Source organism: Acomys minous (genome assembly GCF_964271855.1).
Source record: "Acomys minous genome assembly, chromosome: 17".
Taxonomy (NCBI): Eukaryota; Metazoa; Chordata; class Mammalia; order Rodentia; family Muridae; genus Acomys; species Acomys minous.
This window is the reverse complement of record NC_140500.1, coordinates 55388734-55411054: the sequence shown is the minus strand read 5'-3', so window position 1 is coordinate 55411054 and position 22321 is coordinate 55388734. Positions and strand designations below refer to the sequence as shown.

General features: G+C 51.4%; 1 protein-coding gene across 2 annotated transcripts in view; it reads right to left on the bottom strand.

Moving 5' to 3' along the window:
• The window catches only part of EEFSEC (eukaryotic elongation factor, selenocysteine-tRNA specific), a 195773-nt gene that overhangs the window by 4993 nt on the left and 168459 nt on the right, over window positions 1-22321 (bottom strand). For both annotated transcript variants that reach the window (XM_084765620.1, XM_084765619.1), the window contains one exon: window positions 19357-19513. In XM_084765620.1, coding sequence (XP_084621746.1) covers window positions 19357-19513 — 157 coding nt within the window. The remainder of the gene's footprint in view (window positions 1-19356; window positions 19514-22321) is intronic.

Below are 22321 nucleotides of genomic sequence, written 5' to 3'. Positions count from 1 at the left end.
CCCCTGACTTCCCCAGACTGCATGGAGTTTCCCTCAAGATCCCTACTGAGCATTAATTTTCACTGTGGTTCTGTAGTTCCTGCCTCTCAGAGGCCAGTGAATGGTGCTGCTCTTTGTGCTGGGCACGGAGCCTTCTAGGTGTCCTGGGGAACATGAATGCCATGGCGGCATCCTCATGTGGTACTCAGCACTCAACACCATCATATTCACACCTCTACATGGACCTCACGCTACCCTCATGCACCATGCCCCCACTTACCCATACAGACATCAAACATCATCTACAGCCAGCAGTGCTCACCTATACTACACATACCTGTGTCTCATGGCCCACACACGCCTCACATGCATTCACCCATATAATAAACCACACTCATACCCGCCTGCACTCACTCTAATACATGCATCTACATGCCAACCCCTCTATGCCACACACACCTGCATGCATCCCACCCAGATGAAGAGGTCAGTGGTGAGGCCTGGGAAAAACATGTCTGACCTCAAGTGGTCCAGGGAGCAGTCTGGATCAGATACCAGGCTGGGCTGGTTGTCTTCTCCTGGCAAGGTGTGTTGGGGCTGAGGTAGCCCATAATGTCCTCTGTTCAGGAGACCCACTTTCCCTAAACATCAGGAATCCTGGAGCTTGCTCTACTCTCTTTTGAGCCAAGACCCCAGGATGTAGTGGGGGTGGCAGTGACCCTGTGTGACACCAGTGCTCATGGCTTCCCATGGGGACCTCTCCCAGGGCCTGGCTGGCCTTTCTCACTGCGCGCCAGCCCCATACAAAGGCACAATGGGCTGCAGGCTGCTGGGTCTTGGCTCCGCTGGGCAATCAGGGAAGAATGTGGGAAGCGAAGTTTTTCAAGCCCAGTGCGGGTGCCGCCCGGCAGTGGCCATCAAAGGCCAGCAAATTGCCTCCAATTGCTGGCGTCGCTTTCATGTCAGGGGCCAGACTAGAAGAGGGGCCTTCACGTTGGTGGGCAGCTGGCACCCCCCAGTGGGAACGGATCCCTTGTAAGCATCTTGGGGTCAGTATCCCCTCAGGGGCTCACTGAAGCCAGAAAAGCTATCGGGGGCTGTGAAAGCAGGGCAGACACAGAATGGGGGTAGGGGTTTTCCTGGGGCAGCATCCTGGTAAGGACTGCTGGGCTGGCAGCTGGAGAGCCAGAGTCCAACTTCAACAGGCTGCAGTTGTACAAGACGGGGGTGGGGGGGGCATGGGCAACAGAAGGTCTGAGTAGAAATGATCTGCTTCTGCAAAGGCTCCTGCTGCCGCCGGCAAAGGTAAAAGGCAGCTTGGGTGGAGTTGGGCTGGCTAAGGCTAGGGCTGGCATGACAGGAGTGGGTGAGTTGGCAAGGCAGAAGAGGCCTTAATGCAGGCCTGGCAGTCACATCTGATACATAGGAGGCTTTGGTTGCACCTGACGTGCAGGGGGTCCAGATAAGGTGAGCCAAGGTATATGTCCTCCAGCTGTGTGATAAAACTGGGGTCAGAACGTGGGACTCCCGTCTGCCACAGTTGGCCTGTCATCTGTTCCTCACCTGGCTAGGGACAGGCTGCAAGAGCCGGGGAGGAAAAGCCTTGGAACTTCTGTGAAGAGTGACGGGGCCCTTCTGCCATGTGTTGGCAGGTGTGGCCCCGTGCTCGCTGTCTTGCAGGCCTGTCCTCTTGAGCTGTGGGTACCAGCTCCCTGATTTCCCTCTTTCCTTCTCTGCAATGGTCATGTATGTAAACAAAGATGCAATTTGCTTTAAAGAGATAAGGTAATTAATTAAAAAAACAAAAAACAAAAACAAAAAACCCCCAGAACTGCCTTCTGCCATCCCAGTAACAAAAGGAGTTAGGGAAGGGGGTGGCAGACAGGCCCATGTAACCACAGAACCAAGTTCCTTCTGAGGCTCTTGAGCGCACTTGATGGCTCACATACGTCTTTGATTGGGAGGAAACGGAGGCAATGGGCCCTGCATGCCCATTTTGATGTCTTAATGTTGCCTAATTCCTTCTTTAATTTATATTAAGCTTCTTAGCAACAACAATGAATTCTTCAAAAACAAAAAAAGGCCCTTTGCAGAGATATTCCCGCACCAAGTTAACTGAAGTCACAATGCAGCCGAGCTTTGGAGATTGAGGTACTTTGGAGATTGGGGTGTGTGGGGAGGAAAAACAATGCAGTATGTAAAAGCTTTTTTTTTTAAAGACAAAACCAAAATCAGTCTGATCCAGGCAGGAAATGACTTGGTCTTGAGACTCAGATGGAGGCTTAGCCATTGGAGGGGGCAGCCTAGTGGAGAGGTACTCGCTATCCTCGGGTCTTACTCAGCTTGGAGGGGAAGCTGGCCATAGAAGATCTGCATGGCCATCCTGAGGCCATGGATCCTGTGATGTTGCCTCCCCATGAGGCAACTGCAGGCCCCGAATGGCAGGTGTCATTTCATGTACAGCATGGAACCCTGGACTTTCTGGCAATCCTACCTGAAACTTCTGTGCCCACTGAGGGTTAACACGTGCTCCTGGGAGGTCCCAGGCCCTCTTCAGGGCAGGCCCTGCTGATTAGGGCGCAGTACAGCCTCTGTGTGAACTTCCCAGCCACTGCTGCAAGCCTTTCTGCCTACTCACCTCCATGCTGTCCAATCTTCTTTCAGAACAAACCCTGACCACTCTCCCAGTTCAAGCTGGCTTTACATCGTCACATGAGCTCAGATGAGGTCTGGATTCGAGGTGCCCCAGTGGCCTGCCTCCTACAGACCCTCTGTCGTGCTTTAGCTGCCTCAGCTCCAGTCCCTGCAGAACTCCCTCAGTGGGGTATGGCAACTGCTCTGGTGTCTCCTGCCTAGACTTTCAGTAAGAGGTGTGTTGTACCCCAGTAGTCCTCTCCCTGGGGTCAAGGCACTGACTCTTCCTCAGAGACTCCAGGAAGGGCCTCCTTGGTCCTTTCAGCTTGTCTGGACCCAGAAGAAGGGTCCCCTGTTCTGTTCCTGGGGTGACTCACCTTTCCTAGGAGTCAGAGCTTCTTGCTAGCCTGATGGACTTCTAATAGGCCCCTCATGGCCACACAGCCCCTAAGCCCACCTATGCTGGTGACAATGAGTATGCCTTCTGCTTGCAGCCATGCAGGTGTGGGGGGCAGTACTGGAAAACTAGAGTTCTCCCAAGTCTGCTGGTCACATCCACCCAGACTCAGAATCTTGGATCTATTGGCTTCCTCCCCTCGTGCTCAATCGGGGTTGCCAGGTGAATGGGGTGAGAGGGTAGTGGGGATGGCATATGGGCAGAACTGAGGTTTTTGGGGAGTGTGGACAGTGACAAAGATGAGTGGGGTCAGCAGGTAGTGAGAATTGCAAGGGGAGAGAGCCAAGTCCCCCCTGCTGGGCAGGGTTGCAAGAAGTGAGCTGGCATCTGAGTGCCTTCTCTTCCTCCTGTTCAGTGGGACTGAAGGACGCCAGTCTGTTACATCTGCTACTGCCACTGCCAGCATCCACTCATGGCCCGTCACCTAGCCACAGCCACACAGGTATCCCACCAAGGAGTCACAACCCAGGCAGGTGAGGGCTCACAGCTCTGGTCACATCCAGGGCTATGCTTATGAAGTACCACGGCAGCCTGGTGCTCAAGGCAGGCCACACCTTTTACTGCTTGCTCTCCAGGAACTGTCATCAGGGAGGGTCAGGCTCCAAGACATCTCTTTAGAGACTTCTGGGGATTAGGTCTCTGTAGTCTGGGTCACCATGGAAAAATGTTGGTTGGATGGATCTGCTGGGTGTCCCCCGCAGGCAAAATGGTCTGGGAATTAGCTAAATACTATATGAGGGATCTTGAAGGAAGACCATCTCACATAAGGCCAGCCTGGCCACAGAAAGCTTTGCTGGTGCCCCACTATCAAGACATCTCTGGGCTAGTCAGAAAAAAGATGTTCACTGCATGGTAGCTATGTTCCACAGACAGTCAGACCTCAAAGGCAACCACCTCCAGACCATCATATGCCAGAAAACTGAGGGGCAGAACACTCAGTAGCCTGCCCAGGGCGTCCTCACTTAGGTTCATGTGTTCACCCACCCGGCATACTTCTTCCCACCTTCCCTCCTTTGTGCTCTGGGGCAATGATGGCTGTGCTGTGGTCTGCTCTAATGTCCAGGGACTGAGGACACTGTATTTTCCTGGTGGGTGGGAAAGACTGTGGCAGGGCAGCCCTGAAGCCAGAGGGGTTGGGGGCAGGTTCCTGTGGCTTCCCATGAAGTGGCGTCCCCCACCACTCAGAGGGCAGAATTTTAATGTCCCCACCCCTCCACATGTACACTCTTTAACATAGTTAATCTTCAATTAAAATACCTAGAGCAGAAACTAAGATAACTGGTTTAAAAGGTACAGCTATTGACAATAAAAGTCGTCTTCATATTGCTTTTTCTTAGAAAAAAACCCCACATATTAAAAACATCATTTTTATGACTTGGGGGAAAAAGCCATAGAGAATAATGAGAGTGGACAAAGGCTCAGGAACAGTCATTTTCCAGGGCCCATATGTGGCACCCTGATTACCGTATCAGCTCCGCTGCCAGAGCAGAGGGGGAAGCAAGCGCAGGTGACCGATATACCACTGTCCTCTGTGGCTGACAGACGAAGGGCAGGGGTGGCATGGCAGCACAGGTCCCTATCCATGTTCCTGAACCTGCAGGCTCTGACAGCGTATCCCTCAGTCACTTGCCTGCATCTCAGGGTGTCCAAGCGCACAGATGATGCTCTGCATCTGAGCTGATTTGCTATACTATGTGTAGCCCCTAGGGAAGATCTCAGGCCTGGCCTGTAGCTAAAAGCAGCATGCCACACTGAAACACTGGCACTCCAGCCTGCCTTCCTAATATATCGGCCAAGGCTAGGCCTCTTCATACTGAGACCACATGGGTCCTCGTGTCCAGAGCAGGGTCTGGAGGGCAGTAGCTCTCAATGACCATGCCTTGTTTCCCCCCTTCCCCAGGCCCCTTTGTTCCAACCCTCCCACCTTCATAGTAGCTATCTCTTGGATCACTATTGCCTGCTGCCTGCCTGGGCGGCAACACAGTGGCTGATGGTTTAAAGTGGCTCTTGTCTGCTGTGTGTGACGTTTTCCAAAATACTGACTTTGCTCTGACTCAGCCTGAGATTTGTCCCTGTGGCTCCGATGTGCGGTTCATTGTAGCTAGTGGAGTTACACATATGGGGACCCAAGCAGGCCTCTGATTTGGAATATCTTCCACAATGTGTCTCTTTGGAAGCTCAGAGGAGCTTAAGGGCCACAGATGGCTGAGCCCCTCGCTGGGGACCTGAGTTGTGGTGGTGTGCTCTGTGGCATCTTAAGTGCAAGGGTTCCAGTCTAGCACAGTACCAAAAGAACAGCCACTGTCAAGAGCTAGATTCTATCCTGGTCCTTCAAGGCTTGGCCAGTGCTATGAGAAGACACCTATCACTGAGGGGCCATGGTCTCTAGGATCAGCTGCCTGGTCTGTGAAATCAGGCCCTTCCGCTCATAGCTACAGAACTGCAGACAGACTGCGGTGCTAGCAAGGCCCTGGGAGAGCGGCAGGCAGTAGCTGTGCATCCAACAATAAACAATGCCTCCTCTTTCTGATCAGTACGCAGGAACCTTCCCTGCAGGTGTCAAGTGCTTAGGGCTGAAGACCTGAGGGGCCAGAGGAATCAGGGACAGGAGACAGCCTACTCTGCACAGAGGTAGGTCTGCTACTTCCTTCTCCAGCAACATCTCCTATCATTCAGTGTACAGAGAGTGAACCTGGGGCAGCCCTGGGCGTCCCCAGGCCTGGGTGTGCCAGGCCTTACCTCCGCTTTCCTCCAACGCCTTGTGGGGATCCAAGGATGGTGACTGGTGTACTGGGTAAGGTTAGGCAGAACATTGTGGCATGCACACTTGCCTACCATCACACAGTACGGAAGTGGGGTGAGAGGGTAGCTTTTGTCATGGGACGTGGTTTCCTCTGCTGATAAAATGTGCCACCTCTACTGTAGCCCCCGTTATAGTGGTCAGGCTTGAGGCCCCTCCCTTTCCTGGGACACATTGTTTAGGAGTAGAGCCACAGGCACAGGCTCCTCAGATAAGTGACCCCCAGTACTGCCTCCACCTCTGTACATGTTCTACAGATGCCACCTGGCCCAGAGTGACTCCTTTACTCAACAGTTCTCCAAATCCCAAAGAGCACTGTCTCCATCATAACCATGGGTTGACAGGACTATATCTGAGGATACTGCCCAGCACATGATTAGCCTACTCTTAATAGACATGAATTTGTGTCCTCATGGCCTGGGTCTACGGCAGAAACCTTATGTGTCCTGTGCTAGTACCCTGTGTCTCTGCTAGTACTGGCTACCTCTCTGCAGGTTCTGAAGAGTAACTTGGCCCCACCCTTCACTGCCTGCTCTTGCCAGAAGTGGGACACAGGCCCACTCTAGGCCACATTATGAAGACAGCAGGGGGTGGGTTCTGGGGATTAACGTGACACTTCTCCCACCCCATCAGTCTGGGCGCATCCATGAAATCACTGTGTCTAATGGAAACCAAACCCTCTCAGTTTTCCAGTAACTTGTGACCAGGACACCAGCCTGCCCAACAGTGTGGTATTAGAGACAGCTAGCACTGGTCCCCACGATCCTCCTCCAGTCCCTTCTGGAACTGAAGAGAAGGGTGCCAAGGCAGGCAGTGGCTAGCCTATGAGGGCTATGCCCAGATGACACACACTATCAGTGGTCCTGTCCCCCGCCCTTGCCATTGAGTAAACTGAGGAGAAACCAGAGCTTGTCTCAGCAAAGGCTGGCAAGGCCCTTAGTGGGGAGAGCTGCACCCAGCTTTTAACCCTCACTGTAGTTTTTACTCACTCCAAGGAGTTCTGCTTTTCTTTGAAAGGGGAAAGCAGACCCACAAGAACAGCCAGAACAAGGGCTATCTCTAAAGTAAACTCCTGCACACACTGTGGAGAAGTGTGAGCTGATGGGGTGAAGCCTTTGTTCCCAGAGAACCAAAGCATACAGGGAACCCTATGGCCTGCACTACTTTTCACAACGTCCATGGCCCCTACAGTCAGTTCCAGCACTGGGGGGGGGGGGTTAGGACAGCTCCTTGAAAGTCTGGTGCCCTGTACTTATTGTGCTGTGACATACTACAAGGCAGTCTGTATGGACAGTGGTGAGCTGAGCTTCTACAAGTTGGCCATGGGGTTACCTGTCCCTGAAGGCACTTGTGCCTGCCTCAGCTGACATCAGGGTTCCAACACAGTTGCCCACATATCCAAGGGAGATGTGGGTTTGGTGCCTGAGGGTCTGGAGGGAACACGCAATTGTGGCCAGTGAACCCTGCTTCTTGAGAAACACCTCTCCATGTGGAAATCTCCGACTCTGAATTATGATTGCAAGGCTGGCTGTCAGGGTGTAGCTCACTTGTTGCACCTTCCTTTCACTGGGGACAAGATATGAACCCCTCATCACCTGTCATACTCAAAGTTCAGCACGTCCCACTTTGCAGCAGCACTGTTTCTGCAATACACCTTGTGGCTCCCTCCATTCTTCAAGAAAGCCTTCTTCAGATCAATTCACTTCAGAGCGCCATGTGTTACTGTGAGTGGAAACCTGCCCTTTTGTCAAAGAGCACACCCAGTGATATACAGTGATATACTGTGATGTTGTGAGTCTGAGTGTTATGTGAGGTCTAGGAGGTCACAAGCAGGACAAGCATCCACTTAGGGATGTCGGTGTCTGCTCCTCCTCAGCACCAGTCCACTCAGGCCTATCTGGTACTGTGCTGCCTGCAGTGCCACAGGCTCAGCCTCCTCTGCCCTTGTGTAGCAGGAATCTGTGTGACCTCAAAGGCCATGGCTGGCTGTGGGAGGTCTGTTTTGTTTAAGCTGTCTGGGAGGTGGGAATGTGGCTCACAGTTTCCAAAGTGACCGTGTGTAAGAAATCAGAGTGGACCAGACTTGCTATGCTCATGCCTGTGGAGCTGTCCCACATCCCTGGATGCCATGCACTCTATAGCTGTAAGTAGATCTGGATATCACAGGCCAACTTTGGCCCGTGTGTACATGTGCTTTAGAAATAGTGAGCCTGTATTCCCAGGGCAACACCTGTTCCCTGCTTTCTATGGTGGCCCCCAGGAAAGCAACTTTCCTATGCTCCCTGCCTGCCTGGTGGCCAGCTCAGTTACCTACAGAGCTGCAGGTATTGTTATGGGGACAACTTCCCTTGAGATAACCGAGCGGTGGTTCCTCTGGAGTCTATAGGCATCCTGACTGCCAGTTACACCCTACGTGGCTATCTGAGGTCTTAGAGCAGGAGCAGGACTAGGCAGGGGCAGGGACAGCAGGACCATACCTTGTACCTCTTTTCTTTGTGGGCTGCGGGTTGGGAGGGTGCAAAATATCTGGGCAGGATACACTGCCCTTCCCATGCAGCAGGTGCCTTGGCCGGGCCTGTAACACTGACCCACAGGTGTCTCTTCTGTGATATGGGGCAATGCCTGCTCTGTGGTGGGCACAGGGAAAGATCAGTGAGGAAATCAGGGCACTTGGCATGGCAGGTGCTCAGGAAAGAGCAGATGAATGAGGAAGATGAAGCCGTGCTCCTTATCCCTGGACAAGAACCCTCTCCATTTTCAGTTGCATCCATGCTTTGTGTGTGCACATGCCAGGGGACAGGCTAGCATGAGAGCAGTGTTGTGTCACAAGACTGCTGTGAGGCCTAAAGGACTTGGCAATGATCAGGGCACTGTGATGGAGTCTAAGTCGCCATCTCTCTCTGTTCCCTTCCATCTTGGGTCACTCCATTCTCCTGAGTCTGAATGTCTAAAATCACCTCTGAACCCAAGCCAAATTCTTCGATAGTACACTGCCCCTCAGAGTTAGGCACTCACATAGCAGCCAGAGTGCAGGCTCCGTGCTTAGCACCAGTACCCAGCCTCTGGCAGGGGACCCTCACCGCAGCTTCATATGGGATGTTGGCCCCTACTTCGGTATACTTATCTGAGAAATGGGATAGGTAAAGCACTTACTGTACAAGGTTGTGATGAGGCTATGAGTCAACATGACAGTGTTTAGGTCAGTGTCACATAAAACAAAGTCTAAAGTATGTCAATTCATTATCCCACCAGAGCCACCAGATGCCACCCACTCCGTACTTGCCACCTGTGTCTGTTAGGTGCTGACAGGGGCCCAGATCTGGGGCCATGCACGGGGAAGACTGTCACATTTCGAAGTAGGACTGACTCATGCAAATAAGGAGGTAGAGCAGAAGGTTTCTGACAGCACAAGAGCCATCAGGGGAGAGGCAAAGAAGTGAGCGAGGAGCTCTCTGGGCTTGGTGGCCTGGGAGGACAGTCCTCACGACAGCAGATGGAGGGGGGAATGCTACAAGTAGCTTCACTGAGGACCAGGACACCTGGGTGTGCAGCAGTGGCTGTGTGAACCCCACTGGGAACCTCAGGGGAGCTTTGTGGGCCTCAAAGCAGACCCCTCTGCACTTCCTTTCGTGGCCATGCACTGGATCCCGTCTTGTTCTAGGACAAGGGTGTGGGAGGGAAGAGAGCTGGGTGAGGAGGGGCAAGGGCAAGAGTTGAACATGGGGATTTATGAGCTGCCTTTGGCGGCCTGGGGGAGGGGCTCCTTTTGCCAAAACAATATTTAATTTTTTTAAAGGCAGCTACAAAGCCAGGATTAAGCCTAGGCCCTAAAACGAGCTCATAAAATTGAAAAATATTTATCTGGAAGGGTGGCAAGTCCAATAAAAGTTTTATGAATGTCTCACAACTGCCCCGTCAGGAAGCTGGCCTCTCCCTCACCTCCTTCTTGTCAGAGGACGGCACACACAGGTGGACACACGAAGACGTGACTGAAGAAGCCGGGGCCTGGAGCCGTCTGCTCTGTGCTCCTCCTCCACCTGCGTCAGTGCCCGGCTTTAGGCAGGCAGGCTGCCTCAGCCTATTTGGCCAGGAGGCACGAGACTCTGAGGGCAGCCACAGACGGCTCTCTTGGAGTCTGAAAGGGCTACGGCAGGTAGAGACCACAGACTTTATTGTTCAGGGCACTAGGAGGAGGTTGGCTCCAGTTTTAAAGAGACCCACAGCCTAGAGCTTTCCTCGAAGCCACTGAAATAGTGGCTTCCCAAATGTGTTGTGCTCTCACCTCCCCATTTCCCACGACATCCCTCACTGCTTCTCCACTCTATCAGTTTCCCCACTGTGTCCCCCTCCTTCCTCTCTACAGCCTCTGCTTCCTACTGCTCTGATACCTTGGGTTTCATCTGGGGCCTCTGCACAGCTGCTCCTCTGAGGAGCCCCACCAGCTCCAGGGCTGGCCTCCCTGCCTCAGAAGATTTCGCGCCACCTGATCCTTCACCTCTAGAACCATCACTTCTCCCCTCCCGTGAGATGCAGCCAAAACACTTCTGCTTGTGTGTCCCTTCCCTAAGACACTGCCTGAGGGGTCATCAAAGGGTCGACTCTCACAAAGCCAAGGCTTTGTGATTCTCAGTCACTGCACTGACAAGAAGTCAAAGCTAGCAGGAAACCAGGTGGAGCACATAAGAGCCCGCTTTCTAACCAAATGCCCAGGCTTCCTGTCACCCCCACGGCACAAGCCCACCAGAAAACCCAAGCCTGCTCTGCTCAGGGAAGGCCAACCCATATGCTAGAGAAATCAGGAGAGCACAGCAGCTCTGAAAACCTCCGCCTGTATTGGTGGAACCGGTAAGAAGTGGCCAACCATGGAGCACAGTGCCCCATGGCAGGTGTGCACACTGGCTGATGTGCAGGCCTCTGTCGTCAGCAACACTGGGGACAGATCTGCTGCCAGCACCCACCCAGAGCTGCTCACAAGTGTCTCTGTGGAGTGGAGAAGAAGGGTGCCCCGGCAACCTCAGACAGGTGACATGTCTATAAACTGAGCCATTCAGAGTGTGAGGCACCCATGGTTAGACAGTGCAATGGCTGTAGGACAGAGACCCCTGAAACAGAAACAACCTGCACCCATGTCCATGAATTTGAAAATAACAAAGACAAAACCCAGAAAGTTCTAAATTCAGAATACTTTGAGTGCCTATGTGTTGCGCAGAAAGCCTCAGATTTTAGGGCATTTTTGACTCTGGATTAGGGATGCTCAGCTAGTGATGTCTCTAAATACTATAAAATCCAAAAAATGGTTGATTTAGCACTTTTGGTCTTAAGTATTTGGATAAGGGATGCTTAGCTTGTGCACTGACAGAGTCGTCAAACAGGAAAAGCATAAACCACACTGGGCACAAGACCAGCTGATGGGAGCACCTCCAGGGAGGGCTGAGCTTCAGCTTTATCTCTAATTCTTAAAAAACAAAACAAAACAAAACAACACAAACAAACAAGAAAGAAAACAAACCCCCTCCACACTAGGGTTTCCCTACGTAGCTCTGGCTGGCTTGGAACCCCTGGCTCTGTCCACTGAATGTTGGGATCACAGGCAGGGCCACTACATCTAGCTCCCTCTCCTAAGAGCAAGCAGGAGGCAGTGGGAGAGATCCAAACAAAGTTCCATCTCTGATTTGCTGGCAACAGAGCCATCTAACTCAGTGTTGTCTGGTATATGTTTCTCAGTTAAAAACAAGTTTAATTATTATTATATTATTTTAGAAAACCAAATAGCGATGAGAGCGAGGCAAGCCTACAGGAGACATAAAGTGACCAACTGCTTCTAGACTGTCCCTGCCCAGACAGGAGGTGGAGATGCTGGCCCAGCAGCGGGTACCTGGTACCTAGTGCATCTGTGTGCAGCCAGGCTGAGTGTTCCACTTATGTTCTAACTTAACAAGCACAGCCATCTCACTGTGCTCCCTACACCACACAAAGTGGCCTGAAGCTACCAATCAGTTGACCACCCCAGAGTTACCAAGCACCTGCCTCGTGCCAATCCTGAGGTGGGGCTGTGAAGGGGAGACAGTCCTTAGGAAGAAGTTATAGGAAATACAGCCACAGGAGGGCTAGGCAGTGTTCTGGGACGGGGAACTTTGAGGGGTTAATGGGTAGTGGGTTAACATCTTCCTGGGCTAGGGAGGGCTCCTGAGGGAAGTTCTAAAGCATGCCCTGTGACTTTCCTTGGTTTGTGCAAGTTCTACTAAACAGGCGCCCTGTATTCCGGGCCGCCAACTGCTGCCAGGAAAGAACTCTGAGACTGCCTCTTCCTGGGGCCCCAGAGCCATGATGGCCACCCTAAGAAGGCCCGGCATTGCCCATGGGGATGCTGGGACCTTGTGGGGAGGTTGACCAGCAGCTGGTTTCTGTCCACTGCACTGGTTTATGTTAATTGCAGATATTTTCATCGTATTGTGTTACTCCATCCATCTTTGTGAACGGGCCGTCTTGTAAAATTCTTTTAATTATGTTATTTTTTCTTGCCTATCTTCATCATCTACAATTATTTATAATATCATTGTCCTTGTTTCAAATGCTGGGAATAAACATTGTTGTAACAGTTCTTCGATGGGGTTCATATAATTTTTACAATTGCTTTGAAATGCCTCAATGGCCAAAGCTGGAGGAGGCTATTCATTTAGGGAGAGAAGACACCCCAAAGTGCTCCCTGCTCTGGATACCAGGTTGTCCTCGTCCAGGGCAGCCCTAGGCTGGGGTGGCAGCAGCTTATGGGAGTTGGGTCAGATTTCAGAGTTGTTGTCCCCACAGACGTCAGGGCAAGATCCAGAAAGGGCGCCGTCGGGGTAAGATGCCGGGGAAAGATGGATGGCTTGTTTTCATTTTTATAGGATTCTCTGAAACCTCAACTTTCACCCCTCACCCCTGTTCGGCTCGCTTCTCCCAGTGAGCTGTTTTCCTGCCTCCCTGTAGGAGTTGGCAGCTAGCTGTGGGGCAGAACCCAGTGGAATGAATAGCTGCTCAGCGGTTGCCTTGTCCTGGGTATCATGGCCGAGACCCAGCTGTCTCTCCCCAGGTTGTCTGGGGGCCTCTTGTAAGGATGTTTGGGGACACCCAGCACTTTGCATGAATTAGCATCTGGGTCTCACCCCCACATGGTCTTCTGTTCTCACCAGAAGCTTTCAGGTCTCCACAGGTAGTTAGCATGCCCCTCCACCATTAGCACCTCCATCCTGTGACACCAACTTCCTCTGCCAGGCACCCTCAGCGGAGGATAGCCCGCAGAAACAAGTTCTGGCCAGGGCAGGTCGGGTTTGATGTGCAGAAGCCCAGGAGGGTGTCTGGGGGCTCATGGGCTACCTAGACTAGGACAGGATGATCCTTTGCCCTGAGCCAAAGTATATGTGGAGTGATGGAGCTGCCACCACAGGCCCTGGCTCTGGGTTCAATGCAGAGGTGCAGGTCCTGTACAGGACCATAGGCCATATGGGCATCAGCACCCAAACCTGCAAGGGGTGAGGGGGATGTGCTTTTGCTCCGTGGTCTATGGTTTGAATTAGGAGAGACTAGCTTGCTTGTTCCAGGCTGGGAACTTCAGCCTCTGTCCGCCACCACCACTGCCGTGTGTGTGTGTGTGTGTGTGTGTGTGTGTGTGTGTGTGTGTGTGTGTGTGTGTGTGTGTGTGTGTGTAGGGGGTGGGATGGGGGTAAGATTGACTTTGGTACTCACCAAAGAAATGTAAACAAGCCTTGATTTGAGGGGATGGAGTACATAGGATAGGAAAGCTGAAATCCACTCCCTCTACCTGACTGACAGGAATATGAGATGAGGTGACCCAATGCCAGAAGCTTGCAGAAAACTTCTAAATATGTGGCGTTTTCTTTGTGAAAATTAGAACAATTTAACTTCTGGGAACCAATCCTAACAAAACACTGTTCATATTACAGCAAACTTAGGAAGATGCTCTAGCACTGTTGTTCCTATTCCAGGTGCAGGAAACACTGAGCCCCTATGGAGCCCTAGGGCTCCAGGTGCAGCCTCAGCTCAGGTGCCTAGCTACTGTTGCATTCCACCAAGGAGGGCCACCACGACAACTCACAGCACTCACTACCATGTCTAGAGTGGCGTAGGTACTCCATATGGGGTGTGGCTAGAACTGGAACCATGCAGACAAGCCTCTTTCGAAGTGAGACGATAAATGAAGAAAACTAAGCAAGGAGAATGCGAACAGAATGTCCTCCTACTGCTCTAAGCTGGCTCACAGCTGAGACAGAACGAGCTTTTAGGTTGCAGGTATAAAAATTGTTTTTGTTTTTGTTTTCTTTTCTATTTTCCCACTTGGAGATAGGCATAGGTCAAGCCCTGACCCCTGTGTGAGAAGTCCTGGCCCTGCTGAGGTGGGAAGAGGCCAGCCAGAAGCCTCTCACCAAGGCCTGAGGCCAATGAGCTCACTGGTGAGGGCCCTGGGTGCCAAGTAGTCAGTTTACCCCTGAGCTGTCACAGAAACTTCCCTGTTTCAAGATGGCCTCTGGAAAACTCTGCTGGGCCAGACGAAGGTATCAGGGCTTCCAAGAATGAGTGTATTACATTTCCCAGGGGGACCAGTATTGGGATTTGCAACAGGCGAAAGGATTGTCCTTCCAATCCCACCTGCGTAATCTGATGACGTGGCACTGACTTTGGGACAGAACAGTCTGTGCACATTGCAGGCCACATAGCCCAAAAACAACGAGGGGTCTTCTGCCCTTGCTCCTGACAGTGTACCTTCCTCATCACACCTGTGGTATGCGAAAAGTGCCAGGAGGAAGGCTGGTGAGAGGATCAAGTTGGCAAAGTGCTTGCTGCACACATGGTCTGAGGACCTGTGATCAATCCCCAGGACACATGTAAAGAAAATCCAGTGTGGTGGCACTGTGTGCTTGCAATTCCAACACTGGAAAGCTGGAATAGCTTGGGGCTTGCTGGCCTAGTGAGTTCTAGATGAGAGAGCCTGTCTTAACAAAACCAAAACCAAAACCAACAACCAAGCAACCCTAAAACCTTGAGATGAGGAGACTATGGGTAACTTCTCCAGCTTTTCAGGCTAACATAATCTGTGAGTCCTGTGAAATCTGGTTTAAGACACCTGGATCCTGGTTCCCTACAGATCTTACACAGAGAGATGAGGACTGAGTAGGTGGATCCTGAGAGGAGGGCCTGGGATTGGAGCAGCAACCTGTGCTGCAGGAAGTTGTTTCATGGATGGAAGAGCTCTTTGCCACAGTCACGCAATGGTCTATCCTCTGAACCCTAAGAGAACAGCATAGCCCTTCGTCCCAGACCTACTGGAGCTAGAGGACCTGACTCATTGTTGGACAGTGGTAGTCAAAGTCAGCTCGGAGTGGGTCCTCTTCAGATCACAAGTGCTCCCCAGGGGCCAGGTGTCAACCCAAATTTAGCTGGAGGATGACAGCAAGAATGTGGTGAATCCCGAGTCTACCCAGCCAGCACTGTGTCCTCACAGACCCCAGCCACTTGGTTCCCAGACAAAGCTTCAGATTCCTTTGCTGCAGTTCTCAGCACCAAGATGGGCTCTGCAGGCAGCCACACTGGGCCCAGCAAAGTGTCCCTCTCAGCCACGTAACTTGGTAAGGCATTTGAGCTGGACAGTTCACCTTGTCACACCTGTAGCTTCTGAGAATTGTGGGTAAAATGCTTACTCAACCTGCTGACTGTGTGACCATTTTACCTTTTGGCCTTCTCAGGCACCCCAACAGGAAGGAGCCCAAGAAACGATGAAGATGACATTTATAGGTGCAGTAGCTACTGCCAACACATCGTATATTGACTGTTTGGTATTGTCTTATAAACCCCACGTTGAGAATTCTGCTTTAGCAGGGAGGGTCCAAGACAGAAAGACAGGAACATTGTCTTATTGCCATATATAAAGTGAGTGACAGCCTCCCCAAGTGCCTGCCACAAGATGGAAAACTTGATCTCTGCAACACCTCTTGGGCAGAAACTGGTACCCAGCACCAGCAATGGCTGATACAGAGCATGTATTTTCCCTTCCCATGCAGACCTCTTCCACACTCCTGGCACATGACCTGGCAGAGGGTGACTCTAGCTAGCAATACCCGACTGAGTGCAGAGCTCTGCACAGGAAACCCATTTTTGAATGTGCCCTGGGATATCGGGTTGGGAGGCTGTGGCCAGCAATGTGCAGACTGGCAGGACAATAGCACCTAGGGAGAAGACACTGGGGGTACTGAGGGCATCCCCATTATAGAAGGATCCAGACCCCATGTCAAGATTGGTAATGTTTGGCAAAACCAGACACCAAGTACAAGTCCAAGCCTTCAGGAGTTCTTTTCACCATCTAAGGACAAGTCTCTGGGCTGGACAGAGGGTGAGCAGCAGGGAGAATCCTGGGGCCTCTACCAAGTCTGACTTCCTGTAAGACCTTGCTGGGGGACAGAAGTACCACTGCTTTAAAGCTGTTCCCAGACTAACATTTTGGACACACCAAAGTAAACAGCTACAACACATAAAGCACTCAGAACAATGTCCCACACAGCACAATGTTCAATGACTATTATGCTGTTATTAGTCAACGTCTCAAATGGTGTAGCACTGTGTCCAGTCTCTGTGACGCCTTAGCACTCTCTGTTCCTTCTATCCTGGACGATTTTCTTCCTTCCTCATCACCTCCCATTCTCCTCTGGAAGGGGAGGGTCATGTGATATCTCTCCCATGACTCCTTCCCCTAGGGCTTCTCTAAGAACCAGTTCTGAAGTCTTCTACACCAGACAGCTCCCGAGAAGGAGCTAAAACCAGCATTTGGGTTCGGGTGTCACCAAGACACAGGCCATAGCTGGAACACAGGAGGGGATGCATGCAGAAAGTTGAGGGAGCAGCAGTTCCCTGCTCCATGAGCACACGGAGGGCAGGTCATCACAAGTCGGGCTCTGTCTCATGCTGCTGGCCCAGGCTTTAGCTCTGACTTCCATCAGTATCACAGGTGCTCCTCTACACACACTCCTGTGGCTCTGATGATCTGTGATCCACTAGTGGCCATGGACCTGGCTCTTGGCCATAGGTGAGCCTGGGTCCCAGGCTCCGACTCTACCTGCTCAAGCATCCTTTTTTACCAGTACTCATCACAGGTACTGATGGCATGACAGGGTGCATCATCTGCTGTATGTACATTGGCTGGTGTGTGTTCTGGCAGTCTTGAGAAACCTTCCAAACCCCAGACTCAGTGAGGGGCCTTGCTGTGAGATGTCACACATACCATACACCTTCCCACCCAGCGTAACATGGTTAGTGGCATGCAGACATTGAGGATGTCTAACCATGGTCTGTCTTCACCCCTGTTGTAGGCTGACCAAGTGTATACACAGGGGGAGGGGGAGAAAGGGGGAGAGAAAAAGGGGAGGGAGGGAGGGAGGGAGAGAGAGAGAGAGAGAGAGAGAGAGAGAGAGAGAGAGAGAGAGAGAGAGAGAGAGCGCTAATGCCAGGCCTCTCAGCTTGAGACTGCTGCTGGAGATAGCTTTTAAAGAGACCAGTTACAATGAGATTGTTAATGTTAGTTCTAATAGCATATGACTTGTGTCTACAAACAATTAAGACAGATACACAGAGAGACGGCTATGTGAAGACACAAAGAAAAAGGACATTTGTAAACCAAGGAGAAACTAGCCTTGCCCACTCTGATCTTGGATTTCCAGCCTCCAGACTTCCAGAGCTGTGAACGGTTCAACCAGTGATGTCGTGGAACTCTTGTGGTGCCAGATGACAAGTTCACTACCCACTGTAAGCTCCATGACCACTGAGTCATCTCGGTTGTATTCACTTTGGTAGTCCTAGCGCCTGGCACAGGCTGACACGGTGGGGACACAAAAGCTCTGCAGAGCAGATGGAGAATGGCTGTGAATTCTTTGAGTGTAGATACCATGTTTTAGTAGAGATGTGTGCCCAGCTCGTATGCAGCTGGCTATACAAGACAGTGGTCTTTACCTCTGCTGTGGGTGTACCTGCTGCTTCCTAGCCTTAAACAGAGAGGCACAGAGAAACAGGTCTCTTGTGACATCTACCTTCTTTTTTTCCCCCCTGAGACGGTTTCTCTGTGAACCTTGGCTGTCCTGGACTCTCTTTGTAGACCAGGCTGGTCTCAAACGCATAGTGATCCACCTGCCTCTGCCTCCTGAGTGCTGGGATTAAAGGCGTGCGCCACCATGCCCGACTGACTGCTACCTTCTTTTGCAAGAGAGCAATGCTACAGGTGGTCCTCTGGGTCCCCTAGCTTTACCCAAGGAGTGACTAAGGAGCCTTACTTCCTGGATTGAGTCACTGATGACCTAGACAAGAAATTGCAAACCAAGGTGATGATGGCCTTGTTTACCTTATCCAAACCTCCCTTCATTTCTATTCTCATTTTCCAGCCCACGGTCCTGGAGCCACAGAGGACCATGAATCTGTGCGACATCAGAGATGGTTCCCTGTCAATATTTCAACTTTGCTCAGCTGAAAACTGCCATAATCCAAAGTGTGTAGGGGTAAAATATTGGGGATAATAGTGCATTACTACAAACAGGCCCCTCCTGTGCCATAAGGAACTATGCACAAGTCCTAGCTACAACCTGTGCACTACTTGTCCAGCCCCACAGAGTACCCCACCAGTGACTTCCTGCCCTTGCATACTCAGCACAACTCAGACATGCAGCCCTCACAACACCATCCCACCCAGACCTCTCACACTCAGCACCTCAAACACGCAGCACATCGCCACCTCACACGTCCGTCACTCCCACATTAGCACATCTCCACTCACACAGCTGTCACTCCCACAACAGCACACTCCCACCTCACGCGTCCATCACTCCCACAATAGCACATCCCCACCTCAGACTGCTGTACCTACCACACCCAGCTAATTTTCAACTCAAGCCCTCACACATCTTGAATATCCCAGCTCAAGCCTGTGTGCTTCTCTTGCACTGTGTCTAGATATTATGCTCACTCTGTTCTCTCCATGGCAACTTGCACACCCCTAGTACCAAGTATTGGTTTGATACACAGTCAGCCTCAATAAAATGCAGTTTGTATAGATGCATACATGACCCAAGGGATGACTACATGAAAGAAACACAGGATGCACTTCCAGAAGCAGCTGCACACCCTGACCCAGCCATACACATGGCTCTGAGCCTGATGGTCTCTGCAATTTGCTTGAACTGACTGGGCACTATGGTGCTGTGCCAGCCCTGGCAGGCTTGCCCTTCCCTTCCTCCTTCGAGCGCTCTGTAAGATCAATACTTACTTCACAAGGGAGCTGAGGTGTGTCCCAAATATTAAACAGTGGGATAAAATTCAACTCTGACCTCGCCCCTGTCCAGACCCCTTTCAGGACCCATGCCTGCTTCTTAGGCAGAGGCCAAGGCTAGCAGTGCTGTCCTGACTGCTCAGGCCCTTCATCTTTCCCACACTGCAGGGATGCAGCTGCACTCACCAGGGATGTGGATCTTGAACTTGCCACTCTGGCCGAAGGCGCTGTCGATGGTGCCCTGCTCCCCTGTGGACAGCTGCACCTTGAGCCCCACAAAGAGCTGGATGTTGGTCTCCTTTTTGAACAGGGAGCGTCCAATCACGCTGTAGTCATCCATTACCTGCCCCACACAGGAGAGGAGCCATTAGTAGTGCACGGTGAGAGCTGACTCTGGGGTGAACTGCTGTGGCCACCTCATACGTGATGACGTATAGAGAGGAGGGAGAAGGTCTGAACTATTGACTACAATCACCATACTCCCCTAACACAGGCACTAAGAAGGGTCAACACGCATGATCAACATGGCAGCTCATGGGCCCCATGCTAAAGCCACGAGACAAGTCTGCCAGGGTCAGAGAGCTTGAGGAGCAGAGGTGGCCTGAGTCATGCTCCCTGCATCAGCTGTCCTCTCACCTGCCTCTGCCCTCAGAAGCTTCTGTGACTCTGTGGAGTAGCAGTCCCGGCTCTAGTTCCCCACCTAGCAGAGTCCCTAAGGAGCAGCACTGACTTGCCATCCTGCCTTACCCACATGCCTTGCTTGAAGCTTTTCTCTGCTCACTGTGTTGTACTCACTCCCCTCTCTCAGCCAGCCATCTGCCCTCTACGATGCCCTGTCAGTCTAGTTCCAGGCAGGATTCCTTATTGTCCCTGGCCCCTTCCTTCAAGGCTCACATCCCTGTGGGGGACCTCAGCTGCCCCTCACCTCTTTGAGTACTCAAGCTGAGAAGAGGCACATGTGAGTGAAGTTGTTGGTTTGGGGCGGCCTGAATGGATTCTACTGTGAGCTGTTTTTTCCCACACATGTCCCTGAACCCAGCCTGGCTGTATCTATACCCACCCTGCCAGAGTCTTATCAATAAAAGCTTCGTCACAGTTGGGAGTGACATACCATCCTCTACCTGGCTGGTTCTTGTCCTCACCAACCCACTCTGCAGATGCTGCACTTAGCCACAAAGTCAGACCCTATCATAAGAAGTGCGCCTTGTGCTGGAGAGATGGCTCAGTGGATAAGAGACTGGTTGCTCTTCTAGAGGTCCTGAGTTCAATTCCCAGCAACCACATGGTGACTCACAACTATCCATAATGTGATCTGATGTCCTCTTCTGTTGTGCAGGTGTACATGTAGGAAGGATACTGTATACATAATAAACAAATAAATCTTAAAAAAAAAAAAAAGAATTGTCCTTCATTATGGAAATTGCTATGGAAAATGCACTCACAGACCTCTCAGCCATGCTTGCTGCTGATAGAAAAATGTCCTTTAGATATGCCTGTCCAGGTGGGAAATGACAGCACACAGCCTACCCACTATCAGTGTCTGGTAGCAGAGGCCTTGGAGTAATCCAAAGTCCCAGCCTGGGTGCAGAAAAAATGGTGCATGGCTCCCAGTGGCCACACTGTGACCACATAGAGGGAAAGGTATGAAGGACACAGGGTGCTGGGTGGACATGGACAGAACTGGGTACAGCAGGGACACATGGAATCAGGAGAAGCTGCTGCCGCAGGGGATGGGCATGGGGTACTGGAGAACTTTTCACTATAATTGTTCCTACGCTCTGACTTTCGAAATGAATAAATGTTCAAAATTTAAAATAAACAGGCAAGTATTTGCCTTTCACTCTCACCAGTCAAGCCTATTCAAGTACAGGACAGTTTCTTCCGGCCACTTCTAGTGGCTGTCCTCTTCCGAGGTGCACACCCTGGGCCATTGGGCTGTCTCCTGCTATGATGAAAAAACATCTCACTGCTATTAAAGATGCCTGGATCTGGCCAAGCACCCTAGATGAATTGTTTTGAAAAGTAGAAACTGTCTCATTTACCCTAAAAACCTTTTGGGAAAACATATCCTACTCTCCTTGATTCATAGCTGTAGATAAAAGGCACCACGTTTCTTCCCTCCTGGTGATTGATGAATTGGAGACAAACAATGATAAGAATTACAATCTCCACTTGTGCAGCCCCTGTAACTTGCAAGCCTCTTTCCCACTCAGCAACTCCTCCTTTCCCTCCGAGATGGCTCCGGCATGCTCCCCCTGGGCAGCCCTGCTCGTGGAGGGCGGGTCTGTCTAGCCGGCCCGAGGTAGCACTGCCAGCCTTCTGTTTACTGGCATCCAGAAGTTCCACTGATCAGATTTTATGAAAGCTGTGCCTTACTGCCTAGGCTAGACATCTCCAATTATAAGTGGCTTCATAGAAGTCCATTCCCACAACCATGGAAGGGTCACTGTGCAGAACTGGGCTCCCTGCTCAAGAGGGCAGGATCCACTACTGCTCACCTTTGCAGCCCAGCCCAGCATGACCTGCATATTTAGTTAACTGGCCTAATGGCACCAGCTTGAGCAGTCCATCCATGTCCCCATGACTGAAAGTGTTCAAGTCATGATCAGGCCTTGTTGCCATGGGCTATCATGTCTCCTCTGGGCCTCCCTACTCCTCTTCACCTTCATCCTACCTAAGGGAGAGTCCGATTTGAGGAGCAGCACACAGGGATCCATCCCAGGCTGCCAGGCCCTCCGCAAAGCCTATGTAAAACCTAAACCAGCAGTCAGCATAATGTAGCTCCCTTCCAAAATGAAGCAGTAGCTAGAGCGCTGCCCAGGATGCTGAGGCTCACTGGGGCCAAATACATCTGAGACTCAGACTCCCTTCAGCATCACTATGTCCAAGAAATAAGAAAGGTGGTCCTTGGACCAAGAGCTCATAGCTTACTTTGAAAGCATCTTTAAAAAGCAATACCAGTAGGGTACGGTGGCACATGCTTGTGATTCCAGCTCTCAGAAAGTTGAGGCATGAGGATAATAATGTGTTCAGAGAGAATCTGGGGTACTTAGAAAGCTCAAGGACAGCCCAGGCTATATACTACTAGTAAGACCCTGTCTTTGAACACAATGGAAGTTCATTACTGGAACCAAACCAGTAACATTCTATC